Genomic DNA, 22,732 nt, shown 5'->3' with positions numbered 1-22,732 from the left:
GGCAGTATAATGCTCTCATCATGTGTATCCAGACCTCTTTTAATGCACCCCATGATCCTGTTTGCCTTGGCAGCTGCTGCCTGGCACTGGCTGCTCCAGGTAAGTTTATCATTAACTAGGATCCCCAAGTCCTTCTCCCTGTCAGATTTACCCAGTGGTTTCCCGTTCAGTGTGTAATGGTGATATTGATTCCTTCTTCCCATGTGTATAACCTTACATTTATCATTGTTAAACCTCATCTGCCACCTTTCAGCCCAAGTTTCCAACTTATCCAGATCCATCTGTAGCAGAATACTATCTTCTCTTGTATTAACTGCTTTACATAGTTTTGTATCATCTGCAAATATCGATATTTTACTGTGTAAACCTTCTACCAGATCATTAATGAATATGTTGAAGAGAACAGGTCCCAATACTGACCCCTGCGGTACCCCACTGGTCACAGCGACCCAGTTAGAGACTATACCATTTATAACCACCCTCTGCTTTCTATCACTAAGCCAGTTACTAACCCATTTACACACATTTTCCCCCAGACCAAGCATTCTCATTTTGTGTACCAACCTCTTGTGCGGCACGGTATCAAACGCTTTGGAAAAATCGAGATATACCACGTCCAATGACTCACCGTGGTCCAGCCTATAGCTTACCTCTTCATAAAAACTGATTAGATTGGTTTGACAGGAGCGATTTCTCATAAACCCATGCTGATATGGAGTTAAACAGTTATTCTCATTGAGATAATCCAGAATAACATCCCTCAGAAACCCTTCAAATATTTTACCAACAATAGAGGTTAGACTTTCTGGCCTATAATTTCCAGGTTCACTTTTAGAGCCCTTTTTGAATATTGGCACCACATTTGCTATGCGCCAGTCCTGCGGAACAGACCCTGTCGCTATAGAGTCCCTAAAAATAAGAAATAATGGTTTATCTATTACATTACTTAGTTCTCTTAGTACTCGTGGGTGTATGCCATCCGGACCCGGAGATTTATCTATTTTAATCTTATTTAGCCGGATTCGCACCTCTTCTTGGGTTAGATTGGTGACCCTTAATATAGGGTTTTCATTGTTTCTTGGGATTTCACCTAGCATTTCATTTTCCACCGTGAATACCGTGGAGAAGAAGGTGTTTAATATGTTAGCTCTTTCCTCGTCATCTACAACCATTCTTTCCTCACTATTTTTTAACCCCTTAATCCCATATGACGTACTATCCCGTCCAGGTGACCTGGGACTTAATTCCCATGGACGGGATAGTACGTCATATGCGATCGGCCGCGCTCACGGGGGGAGCGCGGCCGATCGCGGCCGGGTGTCAGCTGCCTATCGCAGCTGACATCCGGCACTATGTGCCAGGAGCGGTCACGGACCGCTCCCGGCACATTAACCCCCGGCACACCGCGATCAAAGATGATCGCGGTGTGCCGGCGGTGCAGGGAAGCATCGCGCAGGGAGGGGGCTCCCTGCGGGCTTCCCTGAGACGATCGGTACACGGTGATGTGCTCACCGTGTACCGAGCGTCTTCTCCCTGCAGTCCCCGGATCCAAAATGGCCGCCGGGCTGCATCCGGGTCCTGCAGGGAGCACTTCCGGGTCAGGATCAGGCTGCAGCTGCAGCTCTAATCCTGCCCGGCTGTATGTCAGATCACCGATCTGATAGAGTGCTGTGCACACTGTCAGATCGGTGATCTGTGATGTCCCCCCCTGGGACAAAGTGAAAAAGTAAAAAAAAAAATTTCCACACTTGTAAAAAAAAAAAAAAAAAAAAAATTCCTAAATAAAGCAGAAAAAAAAAATATTATTCCCATAAATACATTTCTTTACATAAAAAAAAAACAAAAAAACAATAAAAGTACACATATTTAGTATCGCCGCGTCCGTAACGACCCTACCTATAAAACTGGCCCACTAGTTAACCCCTTCAGTGAACACCGTAAGAAAAAAAAAAAAAAAACGAGCCAAAAAACGCTTTATTATCATAACGCTGAACAAAGAGTGGAATAACACGCGATCAAAAAGACGGATATAAATAACCATGTTACCTCTGAAAACGTCATCTTGTCCCGCAAAAAACGAGCCGCCATATAGCATCATAACCAAAAAAATAAAAAAGTTATAGTCCTCTGAATAAAGCGATGCCAAAATAATTATTTTTTCTATAAAATAGCTTTTATCGTATAAAAGCGCCAAAACATAAAAAAAAATGATATAAATGAGGTGTCGCTGTAATCGTACTGACCCGAAGAATAAAACTGCTTCATCAATTTTACCAAACGCGGAACGGTATAAACGCCTCCCCCAAAAGAAATTCATGAATAGCTGGTTTTTGGTCATTCTGCCTCACAAAAAAATCGGAATAAAAAGCGATCAAAAACTGTCACGTGTCCGAAAATGTAACCGATAAAAACGTCAACTCGTCCCGCAAAAAACAAGACCTCACATGACTCTGTGGACCAAAATATGGAAAAATTATAGGTCTCAAAATGTGGAGACGCAAAAACTTTTTTGCTATAAAAAGCGTCTTTTAGTGTGTGACGGCTGCCAATCATAAAAATCCGCTAAAAAACTCGCTATAAAAGTAAATCAAACCCCCCTTCATCACCCCCTTAGTTAGGCTAGGTTCACATTGCGTTAATGGGTTAACGCTAACGGACAGCGTTGCACGGCGAAAATGTCACAATTAACGCCGTGCAACGGGTCCGTTAGCACAACCATTGACAGCAATGTGATTTTCAGGTGTAGCGCATCGCTAGAGCGTGCCATTTTCGGCTCGCGCTAGCAAGGTGCCATTCTTTTGTGGCGCGCCTCAGACGCTGCTTGCAGCGTCCGCGGCGCGCCCGAGGTCCGATCCCCGATCTTCCAGAGCGGGGACGTTAACGCGACCACTAAACACGACACCTAAAAAGACATTGTGTTAGCGCAATCCGCTAGTGCTAAACGGATTTCCCTAACGCAATGTGAACCTAGCCTTAGGGAAAAATAATAAAATTAAAAAAAATGTATTTATTTCCATTTTCCGGTTAGGGTTAGGGTTAGGGCTAGGGTTGGGGCTAGGGTTAGGGTTTGGATTACATTTACGGTTGGGATTAGGGTTGGGATTAGAATTAGGGGTGTGTCTGGGTTAGGTGTGTGGTTAGGGTTACAGTTGGGATTAGGGTTAGTGGTGCGTTTGGATTAGGGTTTCATTTATAATTGGGGGCTTTCCACTGTTTAGACACATCAGGGGCTCTCCAAACGCGACATGGCGTCCGATCTCAATTCCAGCCAATTCTGCATTGAAAAAGTAAAACAGTGCTCCTTCACTTCCGAGCTCTCCCGTGCGCCCAAACAGGGGTTTACCCCAACATATGGGGTATCAGCGTACTCGAGACAAATTGGACAACAACTTTTTGGGTCCAAGTTCTCTTGTTATCCTTGGGAAAATAAAAATTTGGGGGGCTAAAAATCATTTTTGTGGGAAAAAAAAGGATTTTTATTTTCACGGCTCTGCGTTGTAAACTGTAGTGAAACACTTGGGGGTTCAAAGTTTTCACAACACATCTAGATAAGTTCCATGGGAGGTCTAGTTTCCAATATGGGGTCACTTGTGGGTGGTTTCTACTGTTTGGGTACATCAGGGGCTCTGCAAATGCAACGTGACGCCTGCAGACCAATCCATCTAAGTCTGCATTCCAAATGGCGCTCCTTCCCTTCCGAGCTCTGCCATGAGCCCAAACAGTGGTTCCCCCCCACATATGGGGTATCAGCGTACTCAGGACAAATTGAACAACAACTTTTGGGGTCCAATTTATTCTGTTACCCTTGTAAAAATACAAAGCTGGGGGCTAAAAAATCATTTTTGTGAAAAAAAAAAGAATTTTTATTTTCACGGGTCTGCGTTATAAACTGTAGTGAAACACTTAGGGGTTCAAAGTTCTCACAACACATCTAGATAAGTTCCATGGGAGGTCTAGTTTCTAATATGGGGTCACTTGTGGGGGGTTTGTACTGTTTGGGTACATCAGGGGCTCTGCAAATGCAACGTGACTCCTGCAGACCAATCCATCTAAGTCTGCATTCCAAATGGCGCTCCTTCCCTTCCGAGCTCTGCCATGCGCCCAAACAGTGGTTCCCCCCCACATATGGGGTATCAGCGTACTCAGGACAAATTGGACAACAACTTTTGGGGTCCAATTTATTATGTTACCCTTGTGAAAATACAAAACTGGGGGCTAAAAAATTTTTGCGAAAAAAAAATAAATTTATTTTAACGGCTCTGCGTTATAAACTGTAGTGAAACACTTGGGGGTTCAAAGCTCTCAAAACACATCTAGATAAGTTCCTTAAGGGGTCTACTTTCCAAAATGGTGTCACTTGTGGGGATTTCAATGTTTAGGCACATCAGGGGCTCTCCAAACGCAACATGGCATCCCATCTCAATTCCAGTCAATTTTGCATTGAAAAGTAAAATGGCGCTCCTTCCCTTCCGAGCTCTGCCATACGCCCAAACAATGGTTTACACCCATATACGGGGTATCAGCGTACTCAGGACAAATTGGCCAACAATTTTTGAGGTTCAATTTCTTCTCTTACTCTTGGGAAAATAAAAAATTGGGGGCGAAAAGATCATTTTTGTGAAAAAATATGATTTTTTATTTTTACGGCTCTGCATTATAAACTTCTGTGAAGCAATTGGTGGGTCAAAGTGGTCACCACACATCTAGATAAGTTCCTTAGGGTGTCTACTTTCCAAAATGGTGTCACTTGTGGGGGGTTTCAATGTTTAGGCACATCAGTGGCTCTCCAAACGCAACATGGTGTCCCATCTCAATTCCTGTCAATTTTGCATTTAAAAGTCAAATGGCGCTCCTTCCCTTCCGAGCTCTGCCATGCGCCCAAACAGTGGTTTACCCCCACATATGGGGTATCAGCGTACTCAGTACAGATTGTACAACAATGTTTGGCATCCATTTTATCCTGTTACCCTTGGTAAAATAAAACAAATTGGAGCTGAAATAAATTTTGTGTGAAAAAAAGTTAAATATTCATTTTTATTTAAACATTCCAAAAATTCCTGTGAAACCCCTGAAGGGTTAATAAACTTCTTGAATGTGGTTTTGAGCACCTTGAGGGGTGCAGTTTTTAGAATGGTGTCACACTTGGGTATTTTCTATCATATAGACCCCTCAAAATGACATCAAATGAGATGTGGTCCCTAAAAAAAAATGGTGTTGTAAAAATGAGAAATTGCTGGTCAACTTTGAACCCTTAACTCCCTAACAAAAAAAAAATTTTGGTTCCAAAATTGTGCTGATGTAAAGGAGACATGTGGGAAATGTTACTTATTAAGTATTTTGCGTGACATATCTCTGTGATTTAAGGGCATAAAAACTTAAAGTTGGAAAATTGCGAAATTTTCAAAATTTTCGCCAAATTTCCGTTTTTTTCACAAATAAACGCAAGTTATATCGAATAAATGTTACTACTAAAATGAAGTACAATATGTCACGAGAAAACAATGTCAGAATCGCCAAGATCCGTTGAAGCGTTCCAGAGTTATAACCTCATAAAGGGACAGTGGTCAGAATTGTAAAAATTGGCCCGGTCATTAACGTGCAAACCACCCTCGGGGCTTAAGGGGTTAAGGGGCCTACATTTTCAGTTTTTATTCTTTTACTATTGATATAGTTGAAGAACAGTTTGGGATTAGTTTTACTCTCCTTAGCAATGTGCTTCTCTGTTTCCTTTTTGGCAGCTTTAATTAGTTTTTTAGATAAAGTATTTTTCTCCCTATAGTTTTTTAGAGCTTCAATGGTGCCATCCTGCTTTAGTAGTGCAAATGCTTTCTTTTTACTGTTAATTGCCTGTCTTACTTCTTTGTTTAGCCACATTGGGTTTTTCCTATTTCTAGTCCTTTTATTCCCACAAGGTATAAACCGCTTACACTGCCTATTTAGGATGTTCTTAAACATTTCCCATTTATTATCTGTATTCTCATTTCTGAGGATATTGTCCCAGTCTACCAGATTAAGGGCATCTCTAAGCTGGTCAAACTTTGCCTTCCTAAAGTTCAGTGTTTTTGTGACTCCCTGACAAGTCCCCCTAGTGAAAGACAGGTGAAACTGCACAATATTGTGGTCGCTATTTCCTAGATGCCCGACCACCTGCAGATTTGTTATTCTGTCAGGTCTATTAGATAGTATTAGGTCTAAAAGTGCTGCTCCTCTGGTTGGATTCTGCACCAATTGTGAAAGATAATTTTTCTTGGTTATTAGCAGAAACCTGTTGCCTTTATGGGTTTCACAGGTTTCTGTTTCCCAGTTAATATCCGGGTAGTTAAAGTCCCCCATAACCAGGACCTCATTATGGGTTGCAGCTTCATCTATCTTCTTTAGAAGTAGACTTTCCATGGTTTCTGTTATATTTGGGGGTTTGTAACAGACCCCAATGAGAATTTTGTTACCATTTTTCCCTCCATGAATTTCGACCCATATGGACTCGACATCCTCATTTCCTTCGCTAATATCCTCCCTTAAAGTGGACTTTAGACAAGACTTTACATAGAGACAAACCCCTCCTCCTCTCCGATTTTTACGATCCTTTCTAAACAGACTGTAACCCTGTAAGTTAACTGCCCAGTCATAGCTTTCATCTAACCATGTCTCGGTTATTCCCACTATGTCAGTTACCTGTAGATATTTCTGCTTCTATTTCTTCCATCTTGTTTGTCAGGCTTCTGGCGTTTGCGAGCATGCAGTTTAGAGGATTTTGTTTTGTTCCAATATCCTCACTGTGGATTGTTTTAGAAATGTTCTTACCTCCCTTCTGAGTATGTTTTCCTGGGTCTTCTTTGTTCAAGTCTAATGTTTTTCTTCCCGTCCCCTCTTCTTCTAGTTTAACGCCCTCCTGATGAGTGTAGCGAGTCTTCTGGCGAATGTGTGTTTCCCAGGTTTGTTGAGGTGTAGTCCGTCTCTGGCGAGGAGTCCATCATACCAGTAATTCACACCGTGGTCCAGGAATCCAAATCCTTGTTGTCTGCACCATCGTCTTAGCCAGTTGTTTGCATCAAGGATCCTGTTCCATCTCCTGGTGCCATGCCCGTCTACTGGAAGGATAGAAGAAAAAACTACCTGTGCATCCAGTTCCTTTACTTTCTTCCCCAACTCTTCAAAGTCTTTGCAGATTGTCGGTAGGTCCTTCCTTGCCGTGTCATTGGTACCGACATGTATCAGAAGAAATGGGTGGACGTCCTTGGAGCTGAAGAGCTTTGGTATCCTATCGGTCACGTCCTTGATCATCGCACCTGGAAGGCAGCATACTTCTCTTGCAGTTATGTCCGGTCTGCAGATGGCTGCTTCTGTGCCTCTCAGTAGTGAGTCTCCCACCACCACCACTCTTCGTTGCTTCTTGGCTGTACTTTTTGCTGTCACTTATTCGCACACGCACACTCATTCGCACACGCACACTCATTCGCACACGCACACTCATTCGCACACTCATTCGCACACTCATTCGCACACGCACACTCATTCGCACACGCACACTCATTTGCACACACACATATATATATATATATATATATATATATAATTTCTCACATCATGTCATTTTTTTATTTTTTTTTTAGCATTGTTGTACCATTTTTCCTCCATTCAAATAAATGCCCTTTAAGGGAACCTGTCGGCAGGATTGTGCACAGTAACGTACAGACAGTGTCAGGTCGGCGCCATTATACTGATTAAAATGATACCTTGGTTGATTAAATCTGTCTTGTGGTTGTTGTGTAATCTTTATTTTCAGTTTTGAGTTAATGATATGCTCGTGCTCCGGGGGCGGTCTGTGGGCGGGGCTTTGTGGTGCTCTGATTAGGTATTCATCAGTATAGCTTATGTCAAGTCACTGATACCTTCATTAAAATTGAATTGCATTACTGCACTAGAAATATGAAAAATTCAGAGAGTTTATCACATAAATATGCCAACTCATGTGTACCTGGTAGCCACGATAAAGCATTTCTCGTTTACCAGGACATATCAATGCCATCCTCAATTAGAATAAAGTCTGCCTTATTTATTTTATTGTACATGAGTTGGTGACTCTAGGTTAGCACCTGTTCTCATTTAGTCTGTTTGGATGTGACGCTCAGTTTTTTGATACTGATGCCTTTATGACCTGCCCCCTATTTTACATACTGAATATAATATGTTTTGAGGAAAAAAAATTCACATTCGGCAGGAGGCGCCCGTGCTGTAGCATGATCGCATTTTTAATATCCATTTAATTATTTTATTTGGTGATATAAATTATTCATGAAAAAAAACAATTCTCTCTCAAAATGCCGCCGTCTGCACAGTAGCATCGGTGATCCGATAGATGTTACTGCACAGGCGCTGCCAGCGCCATCTTAGTGGAGACATTTTTTTCCTCTAGCAAAATGGCGCAAGCGGCACCTGCGGAAAAGCAAATGTCGGATCGCCAGTAGATGCTACTGCGAAGGCGCGACTGGCGTCATTTTGAGAATTTTTTTTTTCCTAATTTGTATCGCTAAATAAAATAATTTAGATGTTATATGGATATTAAAGATGAGATCATGCTACAGCGCAGGCACCGCCACCTGCCTGCTCAATGTGATTTATTATTTCCCCCCCCCAAAATGCATTATATTCAGTATGTAAAATAGGGGTAGGTAGGTGAGAGATCAGTGACCTGTCATGAGCCATACGCATGCATATGTTAGAGCACCACATAAAGCCCCGCCCACAGCCACATCGAGTGCCGACCCTCAGCCCCGCCCACATGGCCGCCCCAGAGCACGAGAATCTCATAACCTGAAATGAAGCCTAAACAACAACCACAAGACAGATTTCATCACCCAAGGTATCATTTTAATCAGTGTAATGGCACCGACCTGACAGTATCTGTAGGGATACTTCAATTTTCTGTTCATGGGGTAAGAAACATAGCTAATCAGAAGAACTATACTACATTTCTAATTGAAGGTATTTGCAAATATTATCACACCTACTACATAATGGGATAGGATCTTAAAATATGGGAATATACCTTTTTAAGGAGGACTAAAGACCTGTAGACGTGTAAAACCCCTTGCCAAAACTTGCTGGTGATCCAGTATAGTTTACAGGCCATGTGCAAAAATCAATGTGCGTGTAATTTTATGTCTCCATGGATCAGCGACTTAAAAGGACAGAAATCAAAGTTTACCAAACTTTTACAGCTGCCCAACTGGCATTGAGTTTACTTTTTTTATGTGCAAGATAAAACATGTGGCCCCGGCTCAGGTGACAGAATACCTCGATAGCAGCTGACAATTACAGACAGATTTCCTGAGGTTGGAAGCTTTGTTGTTCCACGGGTTCCATCGACCAGAGATCGAGCAGATGTTCTGCAGGAGTCGGGGGTTGAACTTTTTTGATAATGAATTATATATAACCGATAACTCATCTGATGCGACCGCCGCCCTGATAGGACCAAATGCCCGTATAAAAATAAGTCTTTTGTCATGGCATATTTGGAAGGGATTGGTTCTCCGGGTGCTGCTCATTCCCGCAGCACAAGTCATCGACAGACGAATAGCGACTATGTATGATCATTGGGGTCTTCATAAGCTTATGTCACCTATAAGGCCTGTGTCCCCGGGCACGCCGCCTGCTCTCTGTGGACATGGCGCTGATTCCGTGCATGTGTCTGGCAAGGACTTAATCATTTACAGTGCTATTATCCGTTGTTTTGGGGTGTTTTGCATTGACACAAGCTGGGTGGCACGCAGGCAAGGGTTCAATGCTCTGCCAGCTGTGTGTGCGCCACACATTGTTGGTTTCTGCCTGGCAGGGAGGGTTAAACGATGTGCGGTGATCTGCACTATGTTTGGTTACATTCCTGTGCAGAGAGTTTTCGGATGTTTATATTTAGAGCGCGAGGAACTTATGAATAGGGAGAGAGAAATGGAAAGAATGAGATTTCTATCTATATCCGCACATCTATCTGCCTGGATACATGTCTGCCACGGCGTCCATGGCTGCTACCGCACCTGTATGGTGGTACCTGGCTGCAGGTGGACGCCTCTCATTGTGTCTAGGACTGCTCTGAGGTTGAATTATGCTATTGTTCCCTGTTATCAGCTGTCCCCACAATAGAATTACTAGCGTCGAGGCAATGGGGGCACATTTGTTTAACTTTTACCAACGGGGCAACTTTTTAAAGTTTGGGGGTCCGATAAAACTTATGAGGGGCACTTTTATCTTGGTGTGAGTGGAGCTGCTGTGCACATGCGCTCTGACGCTCTATTCATTCCGTATCGGGCTGCTGGAGCCCTGGATTCAGCCGTCTACTGCAACCCCATTGGGAATGAGTGGGATGGTGGTCGAGCATGCGCACTGCCACTCTATTCATTCCGTATCGGGCTGCTGGAGCGTTGTATTCAGCCGGCTACAGCAGCCCCATTGGGAATGAGTGGGATGGTGGTCGAGCATGCGCACTGCCGCTCTATTCATTCCGTATCGGGCTGCTGGAGCGCTGTATTCAGCCGGCTACTGCAGCCCCATTGGGAATGAATGGGATGGGGGTTGAGCATGCGCACTGCCGCTCTATTCATTCCATATCGGGCTGCTGGAGCGCTGGATTCAGCCGTCTACAGCAGCCCCATTGGGAATGAGTGGGATGGTGGTCGAGCATACGCACTGCCACTCTATTCATTCCGTATCGGCTGCTGGAGCGCTGGATTCAGCCGGCTACTGCAGCCCCATTGGGAATGAATGGGATGGGGGTCGAGCATGCGCACTGCCACTCTATTCATTCCGTATCGGGCTGCTGGAGCGCTGCATTCAGCCGTCTACAGCAGCCCCATTGGGAATGAGTGGGATGGTGGTCGAGCATGCGCAATGCCGCTCTATTCATTCCGTATCGGGCTGCTGGAGCGCCGTATTCAGCCATCTACTGCAGCCCCATTGGGAATGAATGGGATGGTGGTCGAGCATGCGCAATGCCGCTCGATTCATTCTGTATCAGCTGCTGGAGCGCTGTATTCAGCCGTCTACTGCAGCCCCATTGGGAATGAGTGGGATGGTGGTCGAGCATGCGCACTGCCGCTCTATTCATTCCGTATCGGGCTGCTGGAGCGCTGGGTTCAGCCATCTACAGCAGCCCCATTGGGAATGAATGGAATGGTGGTCGAGCATGCGCACTGCCGCTCTATTCATTCCGTATCGGGCTGCTGGAGCGTTGTATTCAGCCATCTACTGCAGCCCCATTGGGAATGAGTGGGATGGTGGTCGAGCATGCGCAATGCCGCTCTATTCATTCCGTATCGGGCTGCTGGAGCGCCGTATTCAGCCATCTACTGCAGCCCCATTGGGAATGAATGGGATGGTGGTCGAGCATGCGCAATGCCGCTCTATTCATTCTGTATCAGCTGCTGGAGCGCTGTATTCAGCCGTCTACAGCAGCCCCATTGGGAATGAATGGAATGGTGGTCGAGCATGCGCACTGCCACTCTATTCATTCCGTATCGGGCTGCTGGAGCGCTGTATTCAGCCGTCTACAGCAGCCCCATTGGGAATGAATGGAATGGTGGTCGAGCATGCGCACTGCCACTCTATTCATTCCGTATCGGGCTGCTGGAGCGCTGGATTCAGCCATCTACAGCAGCCCCATTGGGAATGAGTGGGATGGAGGTCGAGGATGCGCACTGTCGCTCCACTTCCATCGATCGGTGGGAGTCCCAGCAGTCACACCCACTCCTGTGATAACTTGTACCGGACAACCCCTTTATGGCTTATCCACAGGATAGGTGAACACTTGTAGATCAGCGGCGGCCCCCCTCTGTACTAGGTATTTTCATCCCTGTAAGACAGGAACAACAGTGCGCATGCTTATCTTCAGCTGTAATCATTCCCTGCCACAAACAGCCGACTACCTTGCTCCAACAGGACCATAAAGAATGAATGGAGCATGCACGTGAGCATGGCCGAGAAAAAAGTGGCCTGTTCTGGCACTCCGTGGCAGTGCTACCTGTCTAACCCCACCAATCTCAAAGGAGAGGAAGCACTGGAGCCGTGTTGGCTGATTCATAGTTAATTTTCTTATTTTCCCCCTTTCCCAACATTAAAGAATAAGTTAAACTATCATGTAAAACCCCCTTTTTAATGTGAAAAAATCGGACAGCACAAAGATTTCACAGAGATGTGTGAATGTAATCTAATCCTAACGGACAGGACAGGTGCATCATACCCGCCGATTGGAAACTCAGTAGACAGGACATCACTTCTCAATTTAGAAGAGAGTGGAGGGGGACAAACTTTTTGAAGGGTTATCCAGTTTAGAAAACCATTTTTGGGGGGCCAGAGTGGAGATCAGTTGCAAAGATGGTCTCCTGTCTTCGAGGACCTGTCTTGTCCAGCTTTACACGGTCATTCTATTTGTTTAAGTGAGCACTTTGTAACACTTAAAGGTAAATTGGAGCCAAAACAAGACATCATCTCTCCACAGGACAAGTGATAAGCGGGGCAATGTCGATGACACCGATGATGACAGTGGAGCATAAGTTCTCCTTTGGTGGTGCACTTCTTGACTTGGTTCCCCACAGATTACAGATGATCGCTGGAGATTCCATTAAGGTGGTCACTTTGTGATCAGATTATTGTGAAGGAATGCTTTCGATAAGTATGGATTTTCCAAAGCAAAAAGTTTTGGAGGGTAACATAAGAGCTGTGATAAGGTGCAACCAGAAGAGGAAAAGAAGGGAATGAAAACTAAGGAGAAGGACAAACCAGGGAGAGGATAAATGGCTGGAAAAACCTGAATGAGCATGACAGGGAAGAACCGGAGAAAGAGAATGAGTTGGACTTCAAGAAAAAGAAGTGAGTAACTCAAGCTTGTAGGAGTTAAAGGGACAAGGGAGGTGGAGAAGGGGGGTTGGATAGTGACAGGAAGGAGGGAGAAAAAGGGTGGGACAGAAAACAGAATTTAGAGGATAGGGAGAGAGAAGTGGAGAATGAGGATTGCCCAGTAAAGGATAAGGTGGAGAGAACCTGTCAGATCACAAGAGCAGCAAAGGGCAAGAGGTGCGAAGATTCCGATGCAGAACTTGTAAGAACTTAGATCATTCCATTGCACAACTCTCCTACAATGCCTGCCGCTATAGCAAGAAGTAATAGCTTGTAGCCATGAGAAGAAATCACTAGACATAGGCTGAAGAAGACAAGGAGTCCATCATCATCAAGGGTAGAAGTTCATACAGCACGCTGATGATGGTTTCCTATATTATTTCCCCCAAGCTTTAGAATTCATGGACATAAGATGAACCGTCAGCCAATGTGACATGGACAGGTGGCGGTGAACATCGAGTACCGGTACTCCCAGGATGGAGCATACACTCCTGCCACCAGCTCTCCTGAATCTAGATGCTCTGCTGGATCTCATGCTCTGTGTGTGTCACGAGTTGGTCACATCACCGTTGGTCAGCGAGACTCATATCACAGATTTCCTGCACTGGGGTGAGTGTCTTCTATTATTTTCTTATGTAGGCTTGTTGAAAATAAAAAGAAAGATAACATATATGCAAATTGGTGCTAGCTGAGTAAATTGATCTACCTAAGGGTGCACTCACACATCCATGTAAAATGTCCGAATACTGTCATATTTTATCGGGCAGCACCCGGACCCATATATCGTTATCGATCCATGAAAATGATGGACCCGAGGATGAGATACGTGAGACCCAGAGCATGTCCTATTCTGATCCAACACTGAGGACCAAATCGGGAGACCCAAAGACATCCATACAGATGTGAATGTCTATGGGTGGCCAGAGGTCCGCAACCTTTGGCTATTGTGAAACGACAACTCCGATCAAGCCCTCATAGCTGCAAACGGGCAATGTCAACCAAAATAATCTTTAAGCTTGTGACTAAAATTTTCATACCATATTCACCAGTCCAAGAACGATCTTTTTGTAAAGGCATGTTCCTTGTGATTGAACATATATGGCCATTTCAAGCCACCATACCAGCCAACCATGCAACCATACGACCATTGGTTCATCTGTTGGTCAACTGTCTACTATCGTCTTTCTAAGATTTAAAGTCACTTTTGGCAACTGGGGACTTTTTTCTGTAGCCTAGTTAAATATTGCAGAGATGTATATGGCACATTATATATACGGTATGTGTTTATACGCACACTAGTCTGACAGGAAGGGCTGGTTCATAAGACAGGGAGTGTCCGTGTCTGCAGCATAACGCCCTGTAATTATACATACATGTCTGGCTGCTGTGTGGATTGACAAGATTGGAGTTCCTAACCATATATATATCCGACTTTGCTAGTGAAGTTTTGGATTCCCGGTCTGGCGCACCTTACGCAGGGAAAAGAGAACAGAAGGTGGTCTACATGTTCTGCACGTTGGCACAATTAGACGGTACTTTGGAGTATCGTTCTAGTGCCAAATGCCTCCTGGGACTTGGTCCCTGCACCATGACAAGGGGCCAAACAATGCACAAAAGTACCTCCACCTGCCAGCTTAGACAGCTACTATTCTTCTGATGTAAAACAGCATGTTCTTCGCTGCAATGTGACAACAACAGGAGTGCATCTCAATGGGTAAAGTCATCTCCTTCTGAGACAGACAGGGGTTCCTACATGTTACATCTCACATAGAGGTGACCATGCTGTCTCTGCCTCCATAAGAGTGGGAATGAGTTAATTCCCCAGACGGGGAGGTAACACTATTACATTAACCATATGTGGAGTCTGGAAGAACACAGACTGACACAGTCCATATAAGGTAGAGGTCTTACACTTCTCCCCCCTGGACTAAGGGCTCATACCGCTGTCCCCACACCCAGCGATCCTTCATTGCTCCCCAAGGATATGGCAATGATTGCCCTTTGCTCCGATCCTATCAGTATTTGCATCCCCGATCCCCAATATGAGTATCTTTAATCTTCCCCAACTTCTGGAAATATTGCACCAGTATGTACATGTACGCTCTATGAATGCTACATGCTATCTGAACCTGTCATTAACTCCTTAGGATGGTTGTTGTCTACCTTCTGATTCACCACTTAATTCACAGGTTGTACCTGTCAACACTCACCTAAATATGGGTGAGGAAAGGAGGTTGGGTGTGCACAGCTCTATTCATGAGATTAGGAATGGGTGGTCTCGGGCTCACAGGTGGTCAGAATCTAAGCACTTGTCTTCTAGGCTCAGTACAAGTCTACAATTTTTTTTTCCCAGGGTTGAGTTCTCAACACTTTTTCTGATCAGACTGTAACATGGGCTGTAATTGCAAGTTCTTAAGATCTGGTTCTTCTTTGGTCACGGACTGTGTCAAAATCTTAATCTCTCTAAACTCTCCCCTCTCCATTGGCACAAGTCAGGTTCATCTCCCCATCCAGCTGCTACATTAATACCTTTGCCCTGTGCCAGTCACTGCACTGGTTACCCATGAACTTTAGATACAATTTATGCTCCCCCATACACATTAGATAGCTTTTGCCAAACCATCGTTTGTCCAGCAGCCATCTCACCGACTCTCGCATACACAGTAATGCTTGAAGAATAAAAGAATCGGCTGTTGAAATACATCAGCCAACATCCTTCTCTCCCCCAACATCATCGCGTCCGAGGAGAGTCAGGAGACCCCTCCTAAAGTGCAGAACACAGCATGCTGGTTCGACTCTTATCTGTAACGCTACTGCCGGCACCCCTGCATGGTTTCCCTTCACCCTCCATGCAGCGACATCGGAATACGCAGCATGGTCCCCGACATACTGCCTGTCTCCCTGTGTTGTGCACACCACGCTTTCCCGCAGTGTGCCTAGTGTGCATGAGCGCTTCCCTGCTCTTCAAGGCAGCCAATGTCTGGGAAGCATTTATTATAAGAGTGCACCTGCAAGATGGTCCTTGTTCGGCCAGTCCTGAATCGGATGTCCTCAGTCCTTGTACGCGCCAGTCCTGAACTCAAAGTTAGGCTTGAGCGAAACGGATCAGACAAATTCAAAAGTCGCCGACTTTTGGCAAAGTCGGGTTTCATGAAACCCGATCCTAGTGTGGGATCGGCCATGCGGTCGGCGATCTTCGCGCCAAAGTCGCGTTTTGTATGACGCGTTTGGCGCCATTTTTTTCAGCCAATGAAGGAGCGTGGGCAGAGTGATGACATAGGTCTCTCTTAGAGAGAGAGAAGAAAAAAAAAAAGACAGATTTCCCATTGACTTTGCATTGGGTTTCGTGTTTCGGTCGATCCCCCGACTTTTCGCCATAATCGGCCGATTTCACTCGACTCGACTCGACCCTAAAAAAGTAAAAGTTGCTCAACCCTACTCAAAGTCCCTGGTTTTAGTGTGGCCAGTCCTGAATCCGCCCTGGCGGGTCCTGAATCTATAGCCGAGACCCATGTGTCTGAATGGGTGTGTATACGAGTAGGCCATGTATGTGTCAGTAACCGTTCTGCAGTGGATCCAGAGCTTAGTAGTCTGAACATAGCCAGAGTCCATATTCTTGTCTGCCTACCTGACCCAAGGAGTCAGCAACTGCAGTATTGATGACTGTCTAGGAGTGGTACCTGGCGGCTACCTACAGCTCAAGCCTGACTCCCACCATCAGGAGCTCCAGTGAACACAGGTAGCCGCTTAGCTACACCCTTCCTAGCCAAGCCCGACACAGTGGGTCCAGGAACCACCTGCGTGCATAATATTATCTAATGTGTTTCGAGGCTTTTACGTATCACTTGTATCCATAAAGTTCAAAATGTTTTTACTAAGATTCTCTAAATTTATTCAAAATAAATATATCTTGTACCCTAAGGCCTCATTAAAATTTCCATTTTTTTCTCATACGTGAAAAAAATGACCGATTTCAACCAGTTATTGGTCTGTGTGTCAGTTTTTGCCATCTGATTTTCCAGTATGCAAGAAAAAAACAACTGATATACGTTTCTCAAACTTCTCGTAAGATTCAGTCAGTGAAAAAGAGATGTAGAAGGATGCAACTTGGAAGGCATCCATGTGCTGTCAGGGTTTTGCTTGGACCCATACTCTTGAATATCCAATCTTGATCCATGGTCGATCGGACAGAAATCAGAGTTGTCTCCATTTTTTATTTTGGGACACTTGGTCCATAAAAAAAACCATGGACATGAGAAGAGTCCTATAGACCATAATGGGTACATTATCTATACATGAAAAACTCAAAATACATATATCAGAATGAAGCCCAATGCTCACTGGCTCAAGCAGATAGCGGTTTATCACCGGGCAGTTCGCGGCTTCCCCTACAAATTCTCTTTCCTGCAGAATAGACTCCTGATATTAGGGTATTTGACGCTGGTGGGGCTACAAAATATAACGGACCTCATGAGGTTAAATAATTATGATATTTGTCTGGTTCGTACGGTCCGTCAACTGGTAAACCACCCAAACAACCAAGTAAAATATTGCTTTATCTTTAATCTTTGTCTTGTCTTTGTGACCCATCACTCATAAAGACTCTCGTGTACCGTGATATTTTAGAGGGTTCACTCAAACTGAGCGTGCATGTGTATAGAAAGGTCGAGAGAGATGGCTGTCTGCAGAATGTGTAATAGGCACACCATTATCTAAGGTGTATCGGCACTGTAAGACTGTCATTTTATTTAATAAAGGTAGACCTTGTGTGTTAGTCCTTCTCTCCTTTGAAACTAGAGTAAGGAAATCCATTGCTAATGATGAGTGCTAGTTCTATTGACCCTGGCCCCTATCATCACATCTGTTATGTGATATTGATGAAGTTACTACTATATAGGTGAATGTTATTATTGAGATTGTAATCTGATCCCTAAATCAGGAATCAAATGGTTTGTAAACTCCATGACTGCTCTTACGCTCTCCCTGGTTCCCATATTTCTACATACACCTAATAAAATTTGTGGATTACCTTTTTTCATCTAGGTCTATACCACAACATCTATTGTTCTTTTTTGATGCCTGTGCCCTGGGTCTACAGTACATGGTCACCAACTGAGCCCCAGCCCTGTGTAGGGCCACCGTATGACAGCTCTTATATATGAGCGGGCCATTCGATGGGGAATGCCTATTATGCGTGATTCCATATGAATTAGGTATCTACATATTAGAGTTGAGCAAAAAGATTCTAGTTGCCTTGTTATGGCAACCACAAAAGTCTTCAATGCTGTAGCCAGCATCCTCAACCCGGCATCCTCAGCTCTTCTGCAGCTTAATAGGCACCGTAACATCAAGAAGTCACCTTGAAGCCTAGTCACATGGCATCGAGCAATGTCATGGCTTGCATCTCGCTACTATTTCATGATTTTGCAGGGCCAAGTAAATGCCAGAGGTGCATAATTCAAGACTGGATGCCAGAGGTGCAGAAGTCAAGACTGAATGCCACAAGCAGAAGTTATGACTGGATGCCAGAGGTGCCAAAGTCAAGACTGGATACCACAAGCAAAAGTCAAGACTGGAAGCCAGGAGCAGAAGTCAAGACTGGATGCCAGAGGTGCAGAAGTCAAGACTGGATGCCAGAGGTGCAGAAGTCAAGACTGGATGCCAGAGGTGCAGAAGTCAAGACTGGATGCCAGAGGTGGAGAAGTCAAGACTGGATGCCACAAGCAGAAGTCATGACTGGATGCCAGAGGTGCCGAAGTCAAGACTGGATACCACAAGCAAAAGTCAAGACTGGAAGCCAGGAGCAGAAGTCAAGACTGGATGCCAGAGGTGCAGAAGTCAAGACTGGATGCCAGGGTGCAGAAGTCAAGACTGGATGCCAGGAGCAGATGTGAACACTACCCTAGTCCGGCTGCCATGGATGACTGGATTAGATTCCAGACCAGGGCAATCTTCGCATGTTTGACCTGCATCCTGGGTGCACCTGACTCTTACTAAGCCATGCAACATCATCTAGTTTAATTGAGGCCTTATCACTAAGCTCCAAACAACATCATGATTATTATTATTCATTTATATAGCACCATTAATTCCATGGTGCTGTACATGAGAAAGGGGTTACATACAGAGTTATAGATATCGTTTACAGTAAACAAGTTTACAGTGACAGACTGGTACAGGGGGGAGAGGACCCTGTCCTTGCGGACTCACATTCCATGGGATAGTGGGGAAGAGGCAGAAGGTAGGGGGTGAGGCAGCGGCTCTGGCGATGATGTGCCTTATGCTGCTATTTCATAATGTTGCGGAGTCTGGTAGTTGCCAGAAGTGCAGATGTGAAGACTTCTGGCTTCCACAGAGGACCGTAATGGGATCCGAACCAGGCCATCAGAAATCTTTTTGCTTAGCTCTACTACATATGAAATCAAAGAATGCAGGTATAGAGGATATTCTCATCCTGTAAACTTCTTTGAGTGTTATATCACGCTTATGTGCAACTTGGAGCTTGTATGGAGTCATAATATTGCTGTGTGCACCCAGATATAGTGTATATCTCTCTTCTACCTGATTGTGTCTTCTTGTACTTCATTGCTGCATTCACTTTAGCGCATCTATTCCTCTAGTCTAGTTTTCCTCATTATTTCCTAATTTACTATCTAGTGTTCTTCACCTTCTCCCCATTTTTCTTGGCCCATTGCTGCTCCCATCACATTTAGGCAGTATGTTTGAGGTTTTATAAGGTTACATTAGAGCAACATCTGTTAAACCTGTTAAACCTGCTTATGTTGGCGTGACTGACTGACTATCTTATGTGTATGGGGAAATTAGCATCAATGGCAAATTTTTCAATGCCTGATCCTCTTGTAAAAAGCAGTGATGGGCGAGCGTGACCTGCACTGCTCAAAACTCGATCAACACTAGCAAGAAGCAATAGTTTCGGTCAAACGAGCCTTCGGTCAAAAGCTATTGACAGACTATGGCCACCTTTAAACTATTTTTTAATCTACCTCTCAGAAGCCTCAGTATTTGCATTCCTTACCTATTTGGTACTACACTACATCCATTATCTTAGAGAATCCACAGCTAAAATAATTTTGCAAGGGCCCATTTACACTGGCCGACCCGTGGCAGGAATTGCTGTGAATGAACTTGGAAGTATTTCTTCTTCGGCTTCTTAACTCTCTCTAGATTTATTTTTCCTTGATGACTGATTTTTTTTAATCAAACAATTGAACTTTGGTTCTGAAATTCTCGTGGTTAACACTTTCCATGGCCTACAAGCCTGACTGATTAGAAGATGTTATGGTCCTGGTGGAGCAATTGGATGTGCCTTTAACCATAAGGGCTCATTCACATGACTGTATTCTCAGGCCGAATGCTGTCCATGAAAAAACGGACCAATGTTATCCAGTAGGTCAGTGCAGATGAACTTTTTTTTTTTCTTCACTGACCATGCATTAGTTTCTTCTGTAAATTCAAGTCTGGGTGCGAGAAGAAAGACAGATGCGGTATGGCGCCACAATCTAGAATCCTATTTTTACGAATACAATTCTGTAATGTATAAAGATGTAGATGGTCCTGTAAATGATTATAGCTGCTGCTGTGAAAAAAAAACAGATTGCATATGGACAGCGCAAGGATGACAAGTGACAAAAAAATTCCACTTTTTTTGGATGAAACTCTGTACGATTTTTTTATACCATAAGGCTGCCGTCACACTAGCAGTATTTGGTCAGTATTTACATCAGTATTTGTAAGCCAAAACCAGGAGTGGAATAATTAGAGGAAAAGTATAATAGAAACATATGCACCACTTCTGCATTTATCACCCACTCCTGGTTTTGGCTTCCAAATACTGATGTAAAATACCGACCAAATACTGCTAGTGTGACGGCAGCCTAAGGCTAAGTTCACATGTGCATACAAAAAAATTGTCAAATTTTTCATCTGTAGTGTCATCCATTTTTATGCATCCGCAGTTTTGCACATTAACAGGGCTTATTACAACAGTCCAAACGATCGCCGGCGGTCCGGCGCTCACATCTTCTGAAAAGAATCGCTTTATGGATCCAGTAGTATAAAAGGCACAAAAAATGGTTGAACACAACCGCACGGAAATGAAAAAGGCAGAAAAGAAATATCCGCTGCGCTCGCAGGTAACATGTTTCAGACCTGCAAGATCCTCTGTCAAGCACATGTAGGTCTGAAACGTGTTGCCTGCGAGCGCAGCAGATATTTCTTTTCTGCCTTTTTCATCTTTGTGCTGTTCTGTTCAACCATTTTTTGTGCCTCTGTTATGAGGCCACATTGTTTTCTGTGGCCACAGATATTCTGTATAGTAAATGTTATCTCCACCTGTTTCATCATGGTGACTAAATCCAGACACGGACAACCTATCTCATCATACCCAATGTAACAGATGCGGAGCCTTATCAGCCATATAACGTGCACATTTCTTATCCCATCATACCCAATGTGACAGATGCGGAGCCTTATCAGCCATATAACGTGCACATTTCTTATCTCATCATACCCAATGTGACAGATGCGGAGCCTTATCAGCCATATAACGTGCACATTTCTTATCTCATCATACCCAATGTGACAGATGCGGAGCCTTATCAGCCATATAACGTGCACATTTCTTATCTCATCATACCCAATGTAACAGATGCGGAGCCTTATCAGCCATATAACGTGCACATTTCTTATCTCATCATACCCAATGTGACAGATGCGGAGCCTTATCAGCCATATAACGTGCACATTTCCTATCCCATCATACCCAATGTGACAGATGCGGAGCCTTATCAGCCATATAACGTGCACATTTCTTATCCCATCATACCCAATGTGACAGATGCGGAGCCTTATCAGCCATATAACTTGCACATTTCTTATCCCATCATACCCAGTGTGACAGATGCGGAGCCTTATCAGCCATATAACGTGCACATTTCTTATCTCATCATACCCAATGTGACAGATGCGGAGCCTTATCAGCCATATAAAGTGTACATTTCTTATCTCATCATACCCAATGTGACAGATGCGGAGCCTTATCAGCCATATAACGTGCACATTTCTTATCTCATCATACCCAATGTGACAGATGCGGAGCCTTATCAGCCATATAATGTGCACATTTCTTATCTCATCATACCCAATGTGACAGATGCGGAGCCTTATCAGCCATATAACGTGCACATTTCCTATCCCATCATACCCAATGTGACATGCGGAGCCTTATCAGCCATATAACGTGCACATTTCTTATCCCATCATACCCAATGTGACAGATGCGGAGCCTTATCAGCCATATAACGTGCACATTTCTTATCCCATCATACCCAATGTGACAGATGCGGAGCCTTATCAGCCATATAACGTGCACATTTCTTATCCCATCATACCCAATGTGACAGATGCGGAGCCTTATAAGCCATATAACGTGCACATTTCCTATCCCATCATACCCAATGTGACAGATGCGGAGCCTTATCAGCCATATAACGTGCACATTTCTTATCCCATCATACCCAATGTGACAGATGCGGAGCCTTATCAGCCATATAACGTGCACATTTCTTATCTCATCATACCCAATGTGACAGATGTGGAGCCTTATCAGCCATATAATGTGCACATTTCTTATCTCATCATACCCAATGTGACAGATGCGGAGCCTTATCAGCCATATAACGTGCACATTTCTTATCTCATCATACCCAATGTGACAGATGCGGAGCCTTATCAGCCATATAATGTGCACATTTCTTATCTCATCATACCCAATGTGACAGATGCGGAGCCTTATCAGCCATATAACGTGCACATTTCCTATCCCATC

General features: G+C 44.2%; 1 protein-coding gene across 4 annotated transcripts in view; it reads left to right on the top strand.

Moving 5' to 3' along the window:
- Positions 1-12,975: 12,975 nt before the first annotated feature.
- Positions 12,976-22,732, top strand: part of DMPK (DM1 protein kinase) — a 55,083-nt gene continuing 45,326 nt past the window's right edge. For all 4 annotated transcript variants that reach the window (XM_069746814.1, XM_069746812.1, XM_069746811.1 and 1 more), the window contains exon 1: positions 12,976-13,494. In XM_069746814.1, coding sequence (XP_069602915.1) covers positions 13,362-13,494 — 133 coding nt within the window. In that variant the 5' untranslated portion in view covers positions 12,976-13,361. The remainder of the gene's footprint in view (positions 13,495-22,732) is intronic.

Source organism: Ranitomeya imitator, chromosome 2 (assembly GCF_032444005.1).
Source record: "Ranitomeya imitator isolate aRanImi1 chromosome 2, aRanImi1.pri, whole genome shotgun sequence".
NCBI classification, from domain to species: domain Eukaryota; kingdom Metazoa; phylum Chordata; class Amphibia; order Anura; family Dendrobatidae; genus Ranitomeya; species Ranitomeya imitator.
The sequence above is the reverse complement of the archived record's forward strand: the minus strand, read 5'-3'. Positions and strand labels throughout refer to the sequence as shown.